Below are 19,538 nucleotides of genomic sequence, written 5' to 3'. Positions count from 1 at the left end.
AAATTATCAATTTATAAATTAGCATACAATATAAAAGACAGTATAACTACCATTATTAATAACGTAAAAAAATATTTACAACATTTCCCTCATCCTTCCCATCTGATATATTATTTATTTCTTCAACGGAGATTACGTAACTAAAAAATTTTAAATTTATTTTGAAATTTTTAGCTTATTTGAGATTTAAATTCATATACAAATACATACATTTAGAACATATCTATTAATTGTTTATATTCAATCATAATCAGTATCTTAAGTGAATGGTAGCTTAATTCATCATGTTTGCATTTTCAAATAAATTATAAAAAAATTCCTAATTTCATTAATTTATAAAATCCTGTACCACATAAGACATATATAGTTTTCCTTGACTCTTTATGATAATGTCAATTTGAGCGCTATATAAAGCTATACCATTTCATATGTAAAAATAACTTCAAAATATTTTACAGTAATAAACGAAAAAATATATAAAATATTAATCTTAATAAACAAATTATAAAAATTTACATAAATAACACCGGGCATTATAGAAACCACTGCAGGATGGAAGGTGTCAAAATAAACATAATTTTAGTGATAATTTATCACTTTATTATATAAGTTTTGGTCCTAGGTATTAGACCATCTCGAGTACACTATGAGAATTAACAATGATTAATGTTGATACGATTTATATAATAAAGAAGTGAGGTGAATACATTACAATTGAATTCATGACGAGTATATCGATGGTCAGTAATGACTTGATAATTTATCATTTCTTTTAAGAAATATGCGTAAAAAAACGTAAATAAGTAATTTTTAATTATAATTACATATGCTTGAAATACATTCATTCAATATAATATTTAAGTTTGAATTTTTTTTGCTATTATATAAATGGCCAAAGATAAAATGTAATTATATTTAATTAAGAAAAAAAGACTACGATAATTAATAAATGAGTTTAATTATTAATTAATTGAGATATTATTTTTATTATTTAACTTTATTATTCTTCATACATATATTTTTAACCTAATCAACAAATTTTTTTTCACTGTCAACAGCGATTTTAGACAAATATATATTTTACACTTCATCTTTAAATTGCTGTATATTATTAAACGTTGCAACGCAATATCGAACGTTATCTATAATTACCTATTTTAAATAATCTATGTATAAATAAGCAGAGAATATAAAAGACAGTATAACCAGCTTTGTTAATAAAAATATTTACAACGTTTCTCATTCTTCTCCTCTGATGTAAATAATTTATTTCTTTGGCGGAGATTACACAACCAAGATATTAAAATTTCATTTAAAAATTTTTAGCTTATTTGAGATTTAAATTCATGTACGAATACATACATTTGAAACATATTTATTAATTGTTTATATACAATCATAATCACAGTATCTTGTGAATGGTAGTTTAATTCATAATGTTTGCATTTTTAAATAAACAAATTTATTCCAATCTCATATTATATTAAGAAATTCAAAAATTGCTCAATTATTAATTGTCAACAGAATTTTAAAAGAAGAAAAAAATAATTAAGTGCATTTTTAATCAAGTACATATCAATATACATATAGTACATGTATAGTGTACAATATGACTACAAACAGGTTATCTAATCAATTAATTCTTTTCGATGTTATATATTTGCAAAGATAGTTTATAAATCTGAAAGATATATTTTTCGCAATTCATTGTGATTCGTTGTTCAAACATCTCCTTGCAATGACACTTTATAAATTGACACAACTTGTACGCACATTATTTCCAGTCCTTGTGGCAAGTTGGTACGCTAGAATAACTGCAGATGTGCAAGCTGCTGCAATTAAAAATTGCGGAATCACTGCAATCAGGTACGTCATATTAATTGATTATTTGCATGTTGTCTATTACAAAACTTGTAAATCGCATAAAACATACATTTCAACTATATCATACAAATAATCGTAAAATTTTTGAATGATAATTTCATATTCTTTTGTAAAAAGTCATTTCGAAATGTACGTGTATGTACATACATACTCCGCCTTTGAAAACAGGTGAATAGTCTGAATTTTCCTATTTCATCAGATGCGATTATTTGCAAAAATCATTCATCAATTGACGAAAAAAGTGCGATTTATCGAAAAGAATTTTATCCAAGTCAAGTAATTACATTGTATTCTACTAATGTATATAAACGTGTGTAATATAAATAATGATGTTATATCAGCTTGATGCATTCATGATTTCAAAAAATTGTTACAAACAAAAAAATATTCTATTGTGTGCGCTATAAAAATAATCACTAAGTTGACTCTTACTTCATTTAAGTAATAGTTTGCTTTAACAAAAAATATATTTTTGATAATAATCAAAAAAACTCATCAAAAATATTATGAATATTCATTATCATACATCAACCACAAATTAATATTTTCTTTCAAATAATATTATAGACTCCTATATCATATCAGTCAGATTTAATTTTCCCTGATTATTTAAAATAATGTCATAATCTGAGAGCTATACAAAGCTATATAATTTTATATTCGTATAATATTTGAATATTTGTTTAGTATTCCTTCAAAAAGAAAGTTTCATACTTCAATCTATATTTCGAGTTTTGCACTAAATGTACACTGTAAGTACATATATCAGATATGTTTATCTATGAGATCTCTCGACCATTCTTTCTCTGATGTCGATATAATCAACTCAAATTTATTTGTCATAAATATATATTTCGTTAAATATGTCGTTCGATTTATCACAAATTTTTTAATTCGCAAACCAAGATTCTTCTGACGAAATATTGTTTTTCCTATTTTAGCAAACGTCACTGGAGATAATAATTGATAGCTGTAAGATAATGGAACATGTTGAAATATTGTGCGGCATTGCTGCTCTGTCTCTCGCTATTTATTATTATTTGACATCGAATTATGACTTTTGGAAATCACGTAACGTTCGCGGTCCAAAACCGTTACCGGGTTTCGGTAATTTCAAAGATGTCATATTCAATAAAAAAATGACTGGTGACTATTTGAGAGATATATGTAACGAGTACAAAGATGAAGGCATGATTGGAATATTTGCTAAAAAAACACCAATCCTTCTTTTAAAAAATCCAGAGTTAATTAAAAATATACTCATCAAAGATTTTTCTAACTTTGCAGACCGAGGTCATCCTGTTAGTGAAAAAGTATGTGTAAAAATATGTTGAACTTATATTATACGTGATAATTTTCCCTGAATAATCAGAATTATTAATAATATTGATATTACAGTTACAAACTGAGATATAGTTACAAATTGATCTTTCTGTCAAATTAATGTAATCCAGTAAGAATGTCCTTAAATTTTAAAAACTCGATTGTAATTATGTCAATAATAATTACTCAATTATGTCTTTTTTATTATATCGCAGTCAGATCCATTGTCGCAACATCTTATCAACTTGGAGCCTGACAGATGGCGACCTTTAAGAACAAAATTGTCGCCCGTTTTTACATCCGGTAAATTAAAGGAGATGTTCTCTTTAATGTCGGAATGCGCCGATCATCTTGAACAATATATAGATAAAGTAATTGATAAGGACGAACCGGTAGAATGTCGCGAATTGACGGCAAAATTTACGACCGATGTAATCGGTACATGTGCCTTCGGCCTAGAGATGAATGCTTTATCGGATGAAAACAGCGAATTTCTCAGGATGGGAAGATTAGCTTTTGCGCCAAGCTGGAAAAATAATATAAGGTTCAAAGTAAGACAATTGCTGCCACGGTTCTACGGCGTGATCCATTATCTCCTACCACAATCTGAGATGACCACATTTTTCACACGCGTTGTTAGAGATACCATGGAATATAGAGAAATGAATAACGTTATTAGGCACGATTTCATCGATATTCTGCGCGAATTAAAAAAACATCCAGATAAATTGGGCAATATCAGTAAGTGACGATGTTCCTTATGAATATATTTTTTATCAGACATAATGTTTTTAAGAAAAAAAGTTTATAAATTTGTACGTATAAAATATATATTAGTTTACCATATATATATATATATATATATATATATATATATTAATTCTAAAGCAGATAAATTATTCACATAATTTTTAATATTCAACAAAAACAGATATTATTCGTATAAAGAAAATATCACATTTCAGAGTTAACCGAAAGCTTGATAACTTCTCAAGCATTTGTATTTTTCATTGCTGGCTTTGAAACTTCATCGACGACCATAAGCAATGCACTCTATGAATTGGCACTAAATCAAGATATACAAAATAAATTACGAGAGGAAATTGACGAAGAGTACATTAAAAACGGTAGCAATTTAATATATAAAAATGTAAAGAAGATGAATTACTTGGACAAAGTTTTTAAAGGTATGTCATTTTAAGAAAAAATTAATAAAAGAAAGCTCTGCGCTTTTGTTGTTTAGCGACATAAGAATATCAATAGTGTAACTGCTGATAAATTAATTCTAATAATGTATATACAAGTATTTCTAAGTATATATAATGAGAAATAAAATTTGGCTCGTGCAAAACCAAAACAAGTCATAAAATAAAAGGCTAACTTAACGAGCTGATTAATTAGGTGTTAAAAATTTATTCTAAGTCATAAAAATAATACAAATGATAATTAGTAAACGTTTCGACTGTACGACAGTCTTTATCAATACAAATATCGCTTTGCTATAGTTTTTTTATACATAAAAGTAAGTTTGTCATGTATCCTGTTTGTCTTTGTATTATTGTTTAAAAAAACAGAGAACTGTGGATGGGCAATATTCCTTATTTTAGTGAGATTAATTATATTATTAGAATTACTCTCTATGTCCTTAATGAATTCATGGACAGCTATTTTTTTATTCGTATTAATTGGAAGACTAAAATCACTGCCGAATTGTAATAAATTTGTGACATCAGTTGAAATGTCTAAGTCTGTCAAGTTAATGAACCATTTATCGTTAGTTTGTTCTAGTGGATTGATGGTTTTATTGGTAAAACCATCAATCCATTAGATGTAAGATAAGTAAAAAAAAGTGTTTATATATGCCGAAATGTAAGATATTCATAATTTTATCAAAACATCTATGGAAAGATAAGAACTGTTTCAAAATTAATATTTTTAAAACAATGTATAATATTCAGAATTTTACCGAAACATCTATGGAAAGATAAGAACTGTTTCAAAATTAATATTTTTAAAACAATGGAAGATATTCAGAATTTTACCAAAACATCTAACGGACAAAAACAATATTAATGTATATTATTATAAATAAAAAAAAAGGTTTGACAGTGTGTTACATAAATTTAGATTTGAAATATTAAACATAAAGATATTTGACTTGTACAGACAAATAGAGTATTTTAACAAAAACATAATAAAATATCACAAAGACATACTTTTAATTGGAATAATACAAATATCTTGAATCACGAAAGGAATTATTATAAAAGGTTGATATCGAAAATAATATACATTAAAGAAGAAAAAAACAGTATCAACTTAAAAAAGACACCGAGCGACTTGACGGTTCTTATTTTGATATTTTAAAAAAATTGTCTATGTCATCTTAGCATGACGGTATATATACAGCGCCCTGACATTGTAATTTGCATATATTGAGTTTGCTTCTTACAAAGTATACATTGTTTATAATGTTTTTCAACAAGAAATATTTTAAAGAATGTTTATCGTCTCGACATAGATGTAAGTGATCACTATCTATTTAAAAATCAAATATCCAATATTCAGGCTAACACATTAATTATTTCACAGTTCATTACATATCATTATTACATTATGGATTACAAAATTAGACGTTTATTTAAAAAGAACTACAGAAATCTGATGTTCGGGATTAAGCTTTTTAACGACTAATTCGAACGATCAGCCGTAATTCAAGCCAACAATTATAATGTGTTATACTGCGTTTTTCATATTATAAGTCTATATATTTTACATGTATGATATAAGTTCGGTCTTTCTAAATTATTTGATTTATGGCCTTTTAATTTATGACTTGTTTTATTTCTAAGTAATTTGTATTTTTAACATAGATAATCTAACACAATTAATTCTTTCTTTTGCTATACTTAACATACATATAGAGACTTTACGAAAATATCCACCAGCGACAATTCTTATGAGGCAATCAATGTCAAGTTATACTTTCGAGGGTACCAATGTTAGTATACCAAGAGATCAGAAGGTATGGATTCCGGTTTTTGCGATTCATCGGGATCCGAATATTTATCCGAAGCCAGATATTTTTGATCCAGAAAGATTTGCTGACGAAATAGTGCAAACCAGGCATGCGATGCATTATCTACCTTTTGGTGACGGACCAAGAAATTGCATTGGTAAATTGAAATGTGTAAATTAAATTTCTTTAAGTTTTGTTCGTTTTGCTTTTAAAGGAAAAATTATTCTAATAGAGAAATTCTCTCGTAATAATAATGTATTTATTATTCAGGTGCTCGCTTTGCCATTCATCAGACAAAGATTGGCCTTATAAAGATATTACGAAACTATAAAGTTGAAACTTGTGATAAAACACAAATACCCTACGTAATTGATCCTAAAACGATTCTATTAGCTCCAAAGGGTGGAATACATTTGAAAATATCTAAAATCAATCGGACTTAGTTGATATTTTATCATTTCTCTTAAGATGCATGCGTAAAAAAACGTAATTTAGTGATTTTTAATTATAATTACATATGCTTGACATACATTTATTATATAAAGTGTTTAAGTTTGAATTTTTTTTTTGCTATTATAATAATGGCCAACGATAAAATGTAATTATATTTAATTAAGAAAAAAAGATTACAATAATTAATAAATGAGTTTAATTATTAATCATTGAGATATTATTATTAACTTTATTATTCTTCATACATATATTTTTAACCTAATCATCGAATTTCTTTTTCATTTTCAACAGCAATTTTAGCCAAGTATATAGATATTTTACACTTTATTTTTAACTGCTGTATATTATTAAACAATGTAACGCAATATCGTTATCTATAATTACCTATCTTAAATTATCAATTTATAAATTAGCATACAATATAAAAGACAGTATAACTACCATTATTAATAACGTAAAAAAATATTTACAACATTTCCCTCATCCTTCCCATCTGATATATTATTTATTTCTTCAACGGAGATTACGTAACTAAAAAATTTTAAATTTATTTTGAAATTTTTAGCTTATTTGAGATTTAAATTCATATACAAATACATACATTTAGAACATATCTATTAATTGTTTATATTCAATCATAATCAGTATCTTAAGTGAATGGTAGCTTAATTCATCATGTTTGTATTTTCAAATAAATTATAAAAAAAATTCCTAATTTCATTAATTTATAAAATCCTGTACCACATAAGACAGATATAGTTTTCCTTGACTCTTTATGATAATGTCATAATTTGAGCGCTATATAAAGCTATATCATTTCATATGTGAATAACTTCGAAATATTTCAGTAATAAACAAAAAAATATATAAAATATTAATCTTAATAAACAAATTATAAAAATTTACATAAATAACACCGGGCATTATAGAAACCACTGCAGGATGGAAGGTGTCAAAATAAACATAATTTTAGTGATAATTTATCACTTTATTATATAAGTTTTGGTCCTAGGTATTAGACCATCTCGAGTACACTATGAGAATTAACAATGATTAATGTTGATACGATTTATATAATAAAGAAGTGAGGTGAATACATTCCAATTAAATTCATGACGAGTATATCGATGGTCAGTAATGACTTGATAATTTATCATTTCTTTTAAGAAATATGCGTAAAAAAACGTAAATAAGTAATTTTTAATTATAATTACATATGCTTGAAATACATTCATTCAATATAATATTTAAGTTTGAATTTTTTTTGCTATTATATAAATGGCCAAAGATAAAATGTAATTATATTTAATTAAGAAAAAAAGACTACGATAATTAATAAATGAGTTTAATTATTAATTAATTGAGATATTATTTTTATTATTTAACTTTATTATTCTTCATACATATATTTTTAACCTAATCATGGAATTTCCTTTTCATTTTCAACAGCGGTTTTAGTTAAATATATAGGTATTTTACACTTTATTTTTAACTGCTTTATATTATTAAACGTTGTAACGCAATATCGTTATTTACAATTACCTATTTTAAATTATCAATTTATAAATTAGCATACAATATAAAAGACAGTATAACTACCTTTTAGTCTCGACTCATGAGTCGTTTGCAACCCAAACCAACAAGTGATTTTTCCTTAGGTACCTCCATTTTCTAATAACAAACTATATAAAAAAATAATTTTTATCGAAATATTATAATTGGGACTTCAAGTTGAAGGTTGCAAGAAGCTCCATGAATTTCTTCAGAGTTTTTAAAGCGTTTTTATTGATTCAAATAACGCAAAGACGCAAACGACCCATGAGTCGGGATTAAAGGTGCCGAAAAGAACCGTCGGGACTAAGGGCTACCATTATTAATAACGCAAAAAAATATTTACAACATTTCCCTCATCCTTCCCATCTGATATATTATTTATTTCTTCAACGGAGATTACATAACTAAATAGTTTAAAATTTATTTTGAAATTTTTAGCTTATTTGAGATTTAAATTCATGTCCGAATACATACATGTAAAACATAGTTATTAATTGTTTATGTTCGATCATAATCAGTATCGTAAGTAAATGGTAAGTAGTTTAATACATCATTATAAAAACGTCTAATTTCATTAATTTATAAAATCCTATACCATATAAGTCAGATTTAGTTTTCCTCGACTCATTAAAATAATATCATAATTTGAGCGCTATATAAAGTTAAATTATTTTATGTGTGAATAACTTTTGAATATTTCAAAAATAAATGTAAAAAGTTAATAAAATAATAAACAGGCTCTCAATAAAACAAATTATAAAAATTTAAAATAATAACTCCGGGCAACTGAGAAACCACTGCAGAATGGAAGATAAGAAAATAAATATAATTATAGTGAAAATTTATCACTTTATTATAGACATTTCGATTCTAAGAATTAAACCACCTTGATAACACTATGAGAATTAACAATGATTAATGTTGATACTATTTATGTAATAAAAAAATGAGATGGATACATTCCAATTGAATTCATGACCAGTACATCAGTGGTCAGTAATGACAGAGTGTTCGTTTGTGTTACGATTTATATGCAATGTTCCTTTATTTTAGTTTTTGAAATAACATTACAATCTTAAATAAGAAATCCATTTTAAGAAAAAGATTGATATCAGTAATAATATTTATTAAACGACAAGAAAACAGTTTAAATTTGAAGACCGATACTGATCAATTCGAAAATATTTATTTACCGACAATTGAACAAAATATATAAATACACTATTATTATGGCTCCTAAGGTTGTTCAACACAATTTTATTTATATTTATTTTTCACCCAGTTCTTACCTCGGTTTGTGTTTGTTAATATACAGTCGTTAACAAACGTTTAAATAAGAATCGTCTCCGCTTATCAGAAGTAATAATCATCCGTGTTACTGTATTTGTGAGTATCCACCTCGACATTTTTTCATTACATAAATCGTATCAATATTAATCGTTGTTAATACTCATAATGTAATCAAGATGGTCCAATTCTTAGAACCGAAACGTCTATAATAAAAAGACAAATTTTCACTAAAATTATGTTTATTCTAGCACCTTCCACCGTGCAATGATTACTCACTGGCGCGATGTCATTTATTTAAATTTTTATAAATATTGAATATTTGTTTCGTATTTTTTCAGGAAGAAAGTTTTCATATTTCAATTTATATTTCAAATTTTGCACTATATGTACACTTTATGTATATCAGATATGCTTATGTATAAAATCTTACAAACATTCTTTCTTTGTTATCGATATAATCAACTTAAATATATATTTCGTTAAATGTGTATTTGATTTATCACAAATTTTTTACATCGTATAACAAGCTCCTTCTAACAAAATATTTTTTTTCTATTTTAGCAAACGTCATTTGAGATAATTAATTAAGAATTGCAAGATAATGGAACTTTTTGAAATATTGTACGGCATTATTGCCCTATGTCTCACTGTTTATTATTACTTATCATCGAATTATGACTTTTGGAAATCACGCGGCGTTCGCGGTCCAAAACCGTTACCGGGTTTCGGTAATATTAAAGATTTTCTACTTAATAAAAAATTCGGTGGTGACTTATTGAGAGATATATATAACGAGTATAAAGAAGAAGGCATGATTGGAATATTCGCCAGAAAAACACCAATCCTTCTTGTAAAAGATCCTGAGTTAATTAAGGATATTCTCATCAAAGATTTTTCCAACTTCGCAAACAGAGGACGTCCTGTTAATGTAAAAGTAAGTGTAAAAATATGTTAAACTTATATTATACGTGATAATTTTTCTCTCAATAAACAGAATTATTAAAAATCTTGATAATAAAGATAAATTGAATTTTTTCTGTCAATTTTATGTAATGTAGCAAGATTGTTCTTAAATTTCAAAAACTTAATTAAAATTATGTCAATAATGATTACTCTATTATATCTTTTTATTATGTCGCAGTCTCATTCGTTGTCGCAGCATCTTTTCAAATTGGAGCATGAAAGATGGCGACATTTAAGAACAACATTGTCGCCTTTTTTTACATCCGGTAAATTAAAAGAGATGTTTTTTTTAATGCTGAAATGCGCCGATCATCTTGAGCAATATATAGATAAATTAACAGACAAAAACAAACTGATAGAATGTCGCGAATTGACGGCAAAATTTACGATTGATGTAATAAGTACATGCGCTTTCGGCCTAGAGATAAATGCTCTATCGGATGAAAACAGCGAATTTCGCAAGATGGGAAAATTGGTTTTCGCGCCAAGCTGGAAAAATAATTTACTAGCAAAAATAAAACAATTCTTGCCACTGCTCTACGAAGTGATCCATTATTTCCTACCACGCTCTGAGATAACCGCATTTTTTACACGTGTTGTTAGAGATACCATGAAATATAGAGAAATGAATAATGTCATTAGGCACGATTTTATTGATATTCTGCGCGAATTAAAAAAACATCCAGATAAAGTGGGTGATATCAGTAAGTGACGATTTTCCTTATAAATATATTTTCCAGCAGACATAATGTTTTTAAATAGAATAGTTTATAAATTTGTATGTATAGAATATATATTAGTTTATACTAAATATATATATAAATCTTGAAGTAGATTATTCACATAATTTTTAATATCCTACAAAAATACAAATATTATTCGTAAAAAGAAAATATCACATTTTAGAGTTAACCGACAGCTTGATAACGTCTCAAGCATTTGTATTTTTTATTGTTGGTTTTGAAACTTCATCGACGACCATAAGCAATGCACTGTATGAATTGGCATTAAATCAAGATATACAAGACAAATTACGTGAGGAAATTGACGAAGAGTACATTAAGAACGGTAGCAATTTAATATATGAGAATGTAAAGAAGATGAATTACTTGGACAAAGTGTTCAAAGGTACGTCATTTGAAGAAAAAAATTAAAAAAGCAAGCTCTGCTGTTGTTCTTCAACGTCAATAAAATTTTAATAGTGTAGTTGCTGATAAATTAATTGTAATAATATTACTCACATATATTTCTAAATAATTTATACATTTTACCTATACACATAACTCATAAAAAACACTATGCACAGTTAATTCTTCCTTTCACTGTTTTTAATATATATAGAGACTTTACGAAAATATCCACCAGCGACAGTTCTTAAGAGACAATCAATGTCAAGTTATACTTTCGAGGGTACCAATGTTAGTATACCAAAAGATCAGAAGGTATGGATTCCGATTTTCGCGATTCATCGGGATCCGAATATTTATCCGAAGCCAGATATTTTTGATCCAGAAAGATTCGCTGACGAAGTAGTGCAAACCAGGCATGCGATGCATTTTCTACCTTTCGGCGATGGACCAAGAAATTGCATTGGTAAATTGAAATGTGTAAATTAAATTTCCTCAAATTTTGTTCATTCTGCTTTTAGAGGAAGAATTATTCTAATAGAGAAATTTTCCCGTAATAATAATATATTTATTTTTCAGGTGCTCGGTTCGCCATTCATCAGACAAAGATTGGTCTTATAAAGGTATTACGAAACTATAAAGTTGAAACTTGTGATAAAACGCAAATACCCTACGTAATTGATCCTAAAGCGGTTCTATTAACTCCAAAGGATGGAATACATTTGAAAATATCTAAAATCAATCGAACTTAGTTAATATTTTATCATTTCTCTTAAGAAGCATACGTAAAATAACGTAATTTAATGATTTTTAATTTTAATTACATATGCTAACATATATACAGTATATATATATTCTTTAAGTTTGAATTTTTTTGCTATTATAACAATGGCCAAAGATAAAATGTAATTATATTTAACTAAGCAAAATGGACTACGGTAATTGATAAATAAATTTAATTATTAATTAATTGAGATATTACTTTAATTTTATTATTATGTAGTTATACATCTATTTTCAACATAATCATTGAATTTTCTTTTCATTGTCAACAACGATTTTAGTCAAATATATATTTTACACTTTATCTTTAAACTGCTGTATATTATTAAATGTTGTAACGCAATAGTAAACGTTATCAATAATTATATATTTTAAATTATCTATTTATATATTAGCATAGAATATAAAAGACAGTATAACTGCTATTATTAATATGGTAAAAAATATTTACAACGTTTCTCACTCTTCTTCTCTGATGTAAATAATTTATTTCTTCAGCGGAGATTACACAACCAAGATATTTAAATATTTTGAAATTTTTTGTTTATTTGAGATTTAAATTCATGTACAAATACATACAAGTGGAACATATTTATTAATGTTTATATTTGATCATAATCAGTATTTCAAGTGAATTGTAGTTTAATTCATAATGTTTGCATTTTGAAATAAACATATTAATTTATTCTTTAAATCTCATATTATTATACGAGATTCAAAAATTGCAGAAATAATTAATGTCAATGGAACTGTAAATTAAGTTGTTGAAGTACATATCAAAAATTAATATTATATCAATATTTATATTATTATACCATATTAATTCATGCAATCCAATTCATCCAATCCAGAAATAAATTTCAACGCTAAACATTCTATATGAGCATATAGAGAAAGAGAGAAAGAGAGATAGAAAGAGAGATAGAGCGAAAGAGGGGCAGAGAGGGGGGGAGGAAACATATAAACGAGGAATAATCTAAAAAATCCTATACTATATCAGTCAGATTTAGTTTAACTTGAGTCTTTAAAATAATGTCATAATTTAAGCGCTATATAAAGCTATATTATTTCATATGTGAATAACTTTTGAATATTTCAAAAATAAACGTAAAAATTAAATAAAATAATAAACAGGTTTTCAATAAAACAAATTATAAAAATTTAAATAAATAACACAGGGCAATTGAAAAATTGCAGGATTGAAGGTAAGAGAATAAACATAATTTTAGTGACAATTTATCATTTTATTATAGATGTTTCGGTCTAGGAAATGAACCATTTTAAATACACTATGAGAATTAACAATAATTAATGTTGGTACGATATTAATAAAGAAATTAAGTGGATACATTCCAATATTGAATTCATGACCAGTACATCAGTGGTCAGTAATGACAGAGTGTTCGTTTGTGTTACGATTTATATGCAACAATGTTCATTTATTCTAATTTTTGAAATGACATTAGCATCTTAAATAAGGAACTCATTTTGGGAAAAAGATTGATATCAATTAATAATAATATTTATTAAATGACAAAACAACAATATAAATTTTTTGAAGACCAATACTCATCAACTCAATAATATTTATTTAACTACGATTGAAAACATGAAAACGATATAACTAGACTATTATTATGACTCCTGAGGTTGTTTAAAAAAATTTTATTTATGTTTATATTTTACCCGGTTCTTACCTCGGTTTGTCTTTGTTAATTCAGTCGTTAACAAGCGTTTAAATAAATACATATATTTTTAACATAATCAACGAATTTTTTTTTCACTGTCAACAGCGATTTTAGACAAATATATATTTTATACTTTATCTTTAAATTGCTGTATATTATTGAACGTTGCAACACGATATCTAACGTTATCTATATTTTAATTTACATATCTATATATTAGCATAGAATATAAAAGATAGTATAACTGCCATTATTAATATGATAAAAAATATTTACAAACGTTTCTCATTCTTCTTCTCTGATGTAAATAATTTATTTCTTCAGCGGAGATTACACAACCAAAATGTTTAAATTTTATTTTGAAATTTATTAGCTTATTTGAGATTTAAATTCATGTACGAATGCATACATTTGGAACATATTTATTAATTGTTTATATACAATCATAATTAGTATCTTGTGAATGGTAGTTTAATTCATAATGTTTGTATTTTCAAATAAACAAATTAATTTATTGTTCAAACAATTTATTATTTATATTATATTAAAACATTTAAAGTTTGGTAAAATATTAATTGTCAAGAAAATTTTTAATTAAGAAAAAAATATATTTAAGTACATTTTTAAACAAGTAGTTAAAGTACACATATCAAAATTTAATACATATTATTAATATCAATATTTATATTATTATATCATTTGATGTAATCCAATTAATTCGGTTCAAAAATATATCAATTCTGTGACTTCAAGAAAAACCACTATTTATTAAAATGGAAAAAATAACACAATCAACAAGCAATTCTAATATACATCCATAAAGTAAAACGTAAACAAAATAATCAATGGACGATATGCTCTAGATAAATTAAAATAAGTAATGGATATAATATAATCCACATGAATATCATCTTCTACATACTTTAAAAATTCTCACGAAAATTTATATTTAAATTTATTTCTTTATAGTTTATCTATACAGAACTATATCCATAAATTAGTTATAATAATATAAAAAGTTCATTGTTATAGATCAATATATATTTCGTGTGATGTATTTTACATTCTATGTCTTATAATCAAATAGTATTTATAAATAGTTATTATAAATTATAATTACCGAAAAACAATAATTATTTTATAAGTTGACTGTACTAACATATTGCGTTGCAACGTTTGTACGAATATTTAAGTATACATATAGTATATATACTGCACAGTTTAATTAAAAACAAATTATCTGATCAATTAATTAATTTCGATGTTATATATTTGCAAAACAATTTTGTGAATCTAAACAATATATTTTTCGGAATTTATCATGATTAACATGATTTTTTGGGTCAAACATCATCTTGCGATTATTTTACATTAAAATTGCGATAACCTTATGATAACCTTGCAATAACTTTTATAAGTTGACACTACTTATACCATAACGTATATTATTTAAAATCATTGTGACAAGTTAGTAAGCCAGAATAACTGCGGATGTACAAACAGCTGTAATTATAAATTGCGTAGCCGCTGCAGTTATGTACGTTATCTTAATTGATTATTTACATGTTGTGCTTTATTAACATGCGAATTGCATAAAACATACATTTCAACTATATCATACAAATAATCGTATTAATACTCGTACAAATATATATATATATCGTACAAATAATCGTAATAATATTTTGAAAGATAATTTCATATCCTTTTGTAAAAAGTCATTTCGAAATGTATACGTGTATGTGCATACATATACTCCGCCTTTAAAATAGGTGAATAGCCTCAAATTTTCCTATTTCATCACATGCAATTATTTGCAAAAATCATTCACTTGTTGACAAAAAAAATGTGATTTAACAAAAGAAATTTTATCCAAGTCAAGTAATTTTTCTGCTAGTGTATATAAATGTGTGTAATAAATAATAATGTTATATCAGCTTGATACATTCGTGAGTCTGAGAAATTGTTATAAACAGAAAAATATTCTATTGCGTGTGTTAAAAAAAATCATCACTCAGTTGACACTTCATCATTTAAGTAATAGTTTGCTTTAACAAAGAATATGTATTTGATAATAATCTAAAAACTCATTCAAAATTTTAAGCATATTCATTATCATAAACTAAAAACAGATAAATATTTTCTTTTGAAAAATATTATAAAATCCTATCCTATATAAGTCAGATTTAGTTTTACTTGACTCTTTAATTTAATATCATAATCTAACAATAAACGTTATATAAAGTTTTTTCATTTCATATGTGAAAAATTTGTGAAAATAAAAATTTTTTTCATTTCATATGTGAAAATATTTCAAAAATAACAGTAAAAAATATTTAAAATAATAAACAAATTCTCAATAAAACAAATTATAAAAATTTAAATAAATAACACCAAGCAACTGAGAAACTACTGCAGGATAAAAGGTAAGATGGTCCAATTCCTAGGACCGACACGTCTATAATAAAGTGATAAATTTTCACTAAAATTATGTTTATTCTGGCACCTTCCACCCTGCAGTGGTTACTCAGTGGCTCGGTGTCATTTATTTAAATTTTTATATATTTTGAATACTTGTGTAGTATTTTTTCAAAAAGAAAGTTTTCATATTTCAATTTATATTTCAAATTTTGCACTATATGTACACTACATGTATATCAGATATGCTTATGTATAAGATCTCTCGAAAATTCTCTTTGATATCGATATAATCAACTTAAATATATAATATTTCGTCAAATGTGTATTTGGTTTATCACAAATTCTTTAATTCACAAAACAAACTCCTTCTGACAAAATATTGTTTTTCTATTTTAGCAAACGTCACTTAAGGTAATTAATTAGGAGCTGCAAGATAATGGAACCTGTTGAAATATTGTGCGGCATTTCTGCCCTATGTGTCGCTGTTTATTATTACTTGACATCGACCTATGATTTTTGGAAAGTACGTGGCGTTCCCGGTCCAAAACCGTTACCGGGTTTCGGTAATATTAAAGATATTCTACTTAATAAAAAATTCCCTGGCGACTATTTGAGAAATATATATAACGAGTACAAAGATGAAGACATGATTGGAATATTCGCTAGAAAAACACCAATTCTTGTTGTAAAAAATCCAGAGTTAATTAAAAATGTACTCATCAAAGATTTTTCCAACTTCGCAAACCGAGGATTTCCTGTTAGTGAAAAAGTATGTGTGAAAATATGTTAAATTTATATTATACGTGATAATTTTTCTGCGATCAATTTTATGTAATCTAATAAAAATGTTCGTAAATTTCAAAAACTCAATTATAATTATGTCAATAATAATTACTCAATTATGTCTTTTTTCTTATATCGCAGTCAGATCCATTGTCGCAACATCTTATCAACTTAGAGCAAAAAAGATGGCGACCTTTAAGAATAAGATTGACACCTGCTTTTACATCCGGTAGATTAAAGGAGATGTTCTCTTTAATGTCGGAATGCGCCGATCATCTTGAGCAATGTATAGATAAACTAATTGACAAGGACGCACCGGTAGAATGTCGCGAATTGACGGCAAAATTTACGACCGATGTAGTAGGTAGATGCGTTTTCGGCCTAGAGATGAATGCTCTATCGGATGAAGACAGCGAATTTCGCAGGATGGGAAAATTATTTTTTACGCCAAACTGGAAAAATAATTTACGGGCAAAAATAAGACAATTCCTGCCACAATTCTACGAAGTAATCCATTATCTTCTACCACATTCTGAGGTTACAACACATTTTACACGCGTTGTTAGAGATATCATGAAATATCGAGAAATGAATAACGTCATTAGGCACGATTTTGTCGATATTTTGCGTGAATTGAAAAAACATCCAGAAAAATTGGACAATATCGGTAAGTGACGATTTTCCTTATGAATATATTTTCTATCAAACATAATGTTTCTAAAACAGAAAAAGTTTATAAATTTGTACGTATAGAATATATATTAGTTTACTATATGTATATTAATCCTAAAACAGATTGATTATTCACATAATTTTTAATATTCTACAAAAAACAAATATTATTTGTATAAACAAAATATCACATTTCAGAGTTAACCGAAAGTTTGATAACTTCTCAAGCATTTATATTTTTTATTGCTGGTTTTGAAACTTCATCGGTAACCATAAGCAATGCACTCTATGAATTGGCATTAAATCAAGATATACAAGTCAAATTACGTGAAGAAATTGACGAAGAGTACATTAAGAACGGTAGCAATTTAATATATGAGAACGTAAAGAAGATGAATTACTTGGACAAAGTTTTCAAAGGTATGTCATTTGAAAAAAGAATCAATAAAATAAAACTGTTATTCTTCCGCGCCATTAGAATTTCAATAGTGTAATTGCTGACAAATTAATTTTTATAATATATACACATGTATCTCTAAATAATTTATGCTTTTTACACATTCATAAATAATTCTGCACAATTAATTCCTCCTTTCACTGTTCTTAACATATATATAGAGACTTTACGAAAGTATCCGCCAGGGACAGTTCTTACGAGACAATCAATGTCAAGTTATACTTTCGAGGGTACCAATGTTAGTATACCAAAAAATCAGAAGATATGGATTCCGATTTTCGCGATTCATCGGGATCCGAATATTTATCCGAAGCCAGATATTTTTGATCCAGAAAGATTTGCTAACGAAGTAGTGGAAACCAGGCATGAGATGCATTTTCTTCCTTTCGGTGATGGACCAAGAAATTGCATTGGTAAATTGAAACGTGTAAATTAAATTTCTTCAAATTTCGTTCGTTCTGCTTTTAAAAAAAAATTATTTTAATAGAGAAATTCTCTTGTAATAATTATTTATTTATTTTTCAGGTGCTCGTTTTGCCATTTATCAAATAAAGATTGGTCTTATAAAGATACTACGAAACTATAAAGTTGATACTTGTGATAAAACGCAAATACCCTACGTAATTGAACCTAAAGCTCCATTTTTATTAGATGCAAAGGGTGGAATACATCTGAAAATAACTAAACGCAATCGAACTTAGTTCATATTTTATCATTTCTCTTAAGAAACATGCGTAAAATACATAATTTAGTGATTTTTAATTATAATTACATATGCTTGACATACATTTAATATAAAAATTGTTTAATCGAGGGATTGGTCACTAGTGGTTATAGTGTACCAAAAATTACCCTTGATACGGATTACCTTTAAATTACCTCAGAGTATCTAATACTACCATAGAATACCAATTACTATCTTAGATTACCTAATACTACCTCAGATTACTTAATACTACCTCAAATTACTTAAGATTACCAAATATTACCTCAAATTACTCAAGATTATTAAGTTTGATTTTTTTTTATTATTATAACAATGGCCAAAGATAATATGTAATTTTATTTAACTAAGCAAAATGGATTACATTAATTGATAAATAAATTTAATTGAGATATTA

General features: G+C 26.2%; 3 protein-coding genes across 4 annotated transcripts; all 3 read left to right on the top strand.

Moving 5' to 3' along the window:
* Window positions 1-1,701: 1,701 nt before the first annotated feature.
* LOC114943696 (cytochrome P450 6A1-like) lies at window positions 1,702-6,885 on the top strand. The gene is made up of 6 exons (XM_085487573.1): window positions 1,702-1,866; window positions 2,826-3,197; window positions 3,423-3,948; window positions 4,173-4,394; window positions 6,132-6,383; window positions 6,497-6,885. The coding sequence occupies exons 2-6, from the start codon at window positions 2,865-2,867 to the stop codon at window positions 6,667-6,669; spliced, it is 1,506 nt and encodes a 501-aa protein (XP_085343699.1). The 5' UTR covers window positions 1,702-1,866; window positions 2,826-2,864; the 3' UTR covers window positions 6,670-6,885.
* Window positions 6,886-9,532: 2,647 nt separating this feature from the next.
* LOC114943703 (cytochrome P450 6a2-like) lies at window positions 9,533-12,655 on the top strand. The gene is made up of 6 exons (XM_029319394.2): window positions 9,533-9,619; window positions 10,085-10,457; window positions 10,665-11,190; window positions 11,393-11,614; window positions 11,828-12,079; window positions 12,193-12,655. The coding sequence occupies exons 2-6, from the start codon at window positions 10,125-10,127 to the stop codon at window positions 12,363-12,365; spliced, it is 1,506 nt and encodes a 501-aa protein (XP_029175227.2). The 5' UTR covers window positions 9,533-9,619; window positions 10,085-10,124; the 3' UTR covers window positions 12,366-12,655.
* An 882-nt stretch (window positions 12,656-13,537) lies between these two features.
* On the top strand, window positions 13,538-19,495 carry LOC114943701 (cytochrome P450 6j1-like). Of its 2 annotated transcripts, none has more exons than XM_029319391.2 (6): window positions 13,538-13,601; window positions 16,902-17,274; window positions 17,430-17,955; window positions 18,159-18,380; window positions 18,579-18,830; window positions 18,943-19,495. In XM_029319391.2, the coding sequence occupies exons 2-6, from the start codon at window positions 16,942-16,944 to the stop codon at window positions 19,116-19,118; spliced, it is 1,509 nt and encodes a 502-aa protein (XP_029175224.1). In that variant the 5' UTR covers window positions 13,538-13,601; window positions 16,902-16,941; the 3' UTR covers window positions 19,119-19,495. The 2 variants fall into 2 exon arrangements, with proteins under 2 accessions (XP_029175224.1, XP_029175223.1); XM_029319390.2 differs by lacking the exon at window positions 13,538-13,601 and adding an exon at window positions 15,557-15,621.
* The last annotated feature ends 43 nt before the right edge of the window (window positions 19,496-19,538 follow it).

This window comes from Nylanderia fulva, unplaced genomic scaffold, assembly GCF_048542155.1.
Source record: "Nylanderia fulva isolate GAGA-0341 unplaced genomic scaffold, ASM4854215v1 Scaffold11, whole genome shotgun sequence".
Classification (NCBI taxonomy): domain Eukaryota; kingdom Metazoa; phylum Arthropoda; class Insecta; order Hymenoptera; family Formicidae; genus Nylanderia; species Nylanderia fulva.
The sequence above is the reverse complement of the archived record's forward strand: the minus strand, read 5'-3'. Positions and strand labels throughout refer to the sequence as shown.

Coding starts and splice junctions, on each gene's coding strand:
- LOC114943701 (XM_029319391.2), top strand. CDS start 16,942: ATGGAACCTGTTGAAATATTGTGCGGCATTTCTGCCCTATGTGTCGCT. Junction 17,956..18,158: donor AGAAAAATTGGACAATATCG/GTAAGTGACGAT, acceptor ATCACATTTCAG/AGTTAACCGAAAGTTTGATA. Junction 18,381..18,578: donor CTTGGACAAAGTTTTCAAAG/GTATGTCATTTG, acceptor ACATATATATAG/AGACTTTACGAAAGTATCCG.
- LOC114943703 (XM_029319394.2), top strand. CDS start 10,125: ATGGAACTTTTTGAAATATTGTACGGCATTATTGCCCTATGTCTCACT. Junction 10,458..10,664: donor GACGTCCTGTTAATGTAAAA/GTAAGTGTAAAA, acceptor ATTATGTCGCAG/TCTCATTCGTTGTCGCAGCA. Junction 11,191..11,392: donor AGATAAAGTGGGTGATATCA/GTAAGTGACGAT, acceptor ATCACATTTTAG/AGTTAACCGACAGCTTGATA.
- LOC114943696 (XM_085487573.1), top strand. CDS start 2,865: ATGGAACATGTTGAAATATTGTGCGGCATTGCTGCTCTGTCTCTCGCT. Junction 3,198..3,422: donor GTCATCCTGTTAGTGAAAAA/GTATGTGTAAAA, acceptor ATTATATCGCAG/TCAGATCCATTGTCGCAACA. Junction 6,384..6,496: donor CGGACCAAGAAATTGCATTG/GTAAATTGAAAT, acceptor TTTATTATTCAG/GTGCTCGCTTTGCCATTCAT.